The sequence below is a fragment of the Thrips palmi genome, unplaced genomic scaffold (assembly GCF_012932325.1).
Source record: "Thrips palmi isolate BJ-2018 unplaced genomic scaffold, TpBJ-2018v1 HiC_scaffold_8, whole genome shotgun sequence".
Classification (NCBI taxonomy): Eukaryota; Metazoa; Arthropoda; class Insecta; order Thysanoptera; family Thripidae; genus Thrips; species Thrips palmi.
The window spans coordinates 12,852,704-12,856,859 of NW_023144635.1; the positions used below are offsets into that span (position 1 = coordinate 12,852,704).

A 4,156-nucleotide genomic window follows, 5' to 3' on the forward strand; every position below is an offset into this window, starting at 1 on the left:
ATCAGAGTTTGGGTGAATTCTTCTCCTGATGCCATTCATGCCATAATTGCATGGGTGCAAAGGGTGCACCCTCACTAGCATCAAACAAGTGTAGTTTTTGTCTCAGTGGTTGGTAGCTGAGCAGGGCCTTCTCGTCCTGCGGGATGGGCCACTCCAGTCCCGCGCTGCCATCTTCGACTCCGGTGCCTGCAACAACGCAACCACGTCAGACACCACAGGCATTTGGCAGCGTTTGCTTTCGTGTTGGGAGCGAGCTGCAAGCAGCCCGGGAGAGCCTCTCCCAGCGACTCTCCCGCCCGGCAAACTCCATGCCCGCAAGACTCTGGGCGGCGATGCCCCGTGCCGCGCCGTGGCGCTACCCCGCGTGGGAGAGTGAGAGAGAGGAGTGTGAGGTGAGAGGCGCTTGCCGATACGCCGCATCACCGCACCCGAGTCTCGGCATCGTGCAAACAGCAGTCTGATTCCGAATCGTGACTTCACTGAGAAAGAAAGAGTCACCACCATCGCCCTTTCATTGGGTGACGCACGCATCGTCGCTCGTGACGAGCCAGCGGTGACCAAATTTTGGGCAGTCATAAAATCGTCGCCCAAATGTGGGTGATGTCGTCGGCGACGCCGTAAAGTCCCCAAAGACGTTCTTCCGGAGCCACCACGATGACCGCCATGTGAGGTTGAGGCCTCCAGTCATCGTGGTGGCCCCGGGAGGACGTCATCGGGGACCTCACTGCGTCGCCGACGACGTTACTCAAATTTGGCAACCTAACGCCTGTTACCAAATTTCGGGTGATGAATTTTTCGTCGCCCAAAATTGGGCAACGAAGGTGCATCACCCATTTAAAGGGTGATGGTGGTGACCCATTCATTCTCAGTGTTCTCGGGGCACTGTCTCTGACGGCCGACAGTCTGAATTGGTTCGAGAGACAGAAGCACCTTTCAGCCCACTCACCGGGCGAGTCCACCTGGCTAAAGTTCTCGTCCAGGACCACTCTGGCGTTGGACGTGTCAGGAAAGTGGACGTGCTGCCGGGTGCCGGGATGCCCGAGCTGCCCGAGCCCGGCGGCCTCCTGGAATACGGCGGCGGCGGCACCACCAGGCGCACAGCCGTGCCGCCGTTGGCGCTGAAGGGGGCGGCGTCCAGGCCGCCGTTGGCGTCACGCGCGTCCCCGGGCAGGCTGTGCATGTCGTGCACGTCGGGCTGCCTTCCAGCAGAGGCGATGTCAACATGTCCGAAAGTGTCATCCGTGGGAAAAGTGTCCAAAGGTGTCATCTATACTACTGAGGCTGCTGCTGTCTGCCACTTGCTGCGGTGTTTTGTCCTTCCACGGTTAAAGTGGTTTTGCTTCGCTCCTTTTCCCCTCCCCTGTTCGTCTCCTTCATTTGGGCCACTTGAAAACCTATAGTTGCCTGTTGTATTGTTCTCAATTCGTGAGGACAATCCTTATTCCACTCCTGAGAGATGGTTCACGACTTACGGCGGCCGGCGCATCCAGATTTGGCCCGGAAAACTAAGAGTGGTGCTTCAATTTTGTCCATCTGAGTCTTGTACTCACTCACAGAGTGAGTCAATCATTACGCGAGTGCATACCCCACTCTACAAACTGAAGTGTGTACTCAGTATGCATCTACAGATGCATACTTGCAAGTTCACACCTACAGATGCATACTTAGCTGAGTACACATCTACAGATGCATACTTGGCTGAGTACACTGTAAAAAAATATCGTGAATTTACGAAATATTTGTGAACGATATGCTTCAGATAAAAACGTTACTGTTGTGTCAATTTACAAAATTTATCGTAATTTTTGGCTGAGCGATAGCGAAGCCTGTTACTCCAGTGGGGTTGAAAAGTTTTTCTTGTTTGTCTGTCTGTCTGTGTGTCCGCACTACTCCTCCCGAACGGCTCGGCCGATCTCGGTGAGATTTTGCACACTTTTTGAGTATGTCCTTGGCTCGGCACACGCGAAATTTCACTATCCTATCTCAACTGGTTCAGTTTTTATAGCCGAAAAACACCTAAAAAACGGCGAAAAATCGAGTTTTCTGCAGGCAGATCACTCCTGTCTTGAAAAAAGGGGGGTCTGGGGGGCGGAGCCCCCCAGCCCCGTCAAGTTTAAAAGTTATAAGGGTCAAGATTAAGTTCTGTAGATGAAGCAACTCTATCTAGAATGAAGGGGGGGTCTGAGGGCGGAGCCCCCAAGCACGCATAGAGTAACCGACGATGACAAGCCATTGCCTGCCGAAGGCAGGCTAGCGCCGCAGGCCAAGGTAGGTACGCCAGGCGCGGATTGGAGGAACAGGCAGCGAGACATCGCGAAGCCTGTTACGACAAGACGCGGTCTGGCGTAAACCTACCTTGTATAAAATCACTGCACACTGTAAAAAATTCCGTACTTTTGTACGGAAATGGTACAGAAATATATAGTACGGAGGTGCGGAGAAAAGTACGGAACGTTCCGTACTTGCTCCATAAGAACCCATGTGTGTACGGAAAAAAGGTACGGAACGTTCCGTAGTTGGCAAGTACGGATAGGTCCAGGCAAATTATTGACCAGACATGTTCCGTACTTTTTCCGTACTTTTTTCTCACAGTGCAAAATGTATTGTAATCCTGGAAAATCACTTCGTGAAGAGAGAAAGATATTCCCAAATTGGCGGATTTACAGACAATATAACTACGAAATGTATTGTTTAGTGAGGCTTTAAGGAATATTGTCAAAAAAACAGCGAAAAAAGTTTGGGCAATTTTCTTTTGCGAAGTTGTCGTTTTTTTATGAAAACATTTCGTAAACTTTTTGAACTAAAACATTTGTTGTTACGAGAAAAAAAACATTTTTGAGAAGATTTTTTACAGCGCGCATGTTGAAGCTGAAAATCTTTACAATGTGCCTAAAACATTTCGAAAATTTACGACATATGTCGTATATAAACGACATTTATGAAAAATAACAAACAGTTCGTAAAAGAAAATTACTCAAAAAAATTTCGTTATTTTACGATAAATTTTTTAACAGTGCACACTAAATGTTTATGTAGAATTTTGTACGTGCCACTTGCACGATTTTGTGCATGCGGGGAATTTGCATAATATTATGCGTGAAAATGCATAAATTTATGCAAATTCACGCACAATTATATGCACGACGGCACACAAGTTTAAAATTATGCATCACCACGGACAAAATTTACATAAACATTTAGTGTGTGTACACACCTACACTGTCAGAAAATTCCGAAAAAAAATGGAAAAATCATGGAGTTTTTCCGAAACTTCTGCATGGAGCTCTCCATAAATGCAATTTCTGGGCTTTCTCCGAAAAATTTCGGAATTTTGAACAAAAATGCATGCTGCACTATCACAAAAACACGAAAAAAAGGTTTGCAACCAGTTAAAAATTGAGGGAAGGTGAACCCCTACTTCTTGGGCTCAGTTTTCATAATATTAAGGGAAAGCTACAGGATATAAGTCAAATGAGCTCGAATGAGATTGTCCCTTCTTTGACCATTTCAGACCAAAAAATGCTTCAGCGAAGTCCTCTTTAATAAATCTGAGAAAAGACTTGCATTTTACCTCCTATCTGGACCCAAGGAATGCTCCTAAGAACATCTGTATAAGCCCTGAGAAAATCTCTCCGGAAAAAAATGGAAAATGAATGGAGTCTCCATGAACGTGATTATAGGGTTTTTCTCCATAAAATTTCGGAACTAATTTCTAACAGTGTATACAGATCCATACCTAACCTCTTTTCAGTTTGTAGAGCAGCGGTGGCTGGATGAAACCGAGGGGGTATTGCACTCGGTTGGGTCACTCTGAAAGAGCGCCTCCCTGTAACTCCATTCAACGAGGGGTGAATCACTCGGCGTTCTGATGTACACATGAGTACATGAGTACGGGTGAGTACACCATATTTTACTCATAAATTTCATATTTGTAAACGTTTTAAGGCTTTATATAGCGTTTTAAACGGCTCTCAATACCAAATCGGTCGAAAAACTGGTGATTTTCGCCCCTTTTAAACTTGAGAGTACACTGAGTACGGACTAATTTGTACGCATGAGTACACTAGTGATTCATGAATTCCCCTCGCCATTCAACCACTCAGGAATCAGAAAGATTGACGCCAAGGGAATAAAAAAGAAGTTTGAGGTTAAACTA

The 4,156-nt window shown here is 46.8% G+C and overlaps 1 protein-coding gene across 1 annotated transcript; it reads right to left on the reverse strand.

Moving 5' to 3' along the window:
• On the reverse strand, positions 1–1,267 carry LOC117653258. Its single transcript, XM_034398818.1, has 3 exons — positions 1,100–1,267; positions 947–1,064; positions 1–186 (listed from the first exon to the last, which is right to left on the reverse strand). Exons 1-3 carry the CDS (start codon positions 1,265–1,267, stop codon positions 2–4), a joined length of 471 nt encoding a protein of 156 aa, XP_034254709.1. The 3' UTR covers position 1.
• Positions 1,268–4,156: the final 2,889 nt, after the last annotated feature.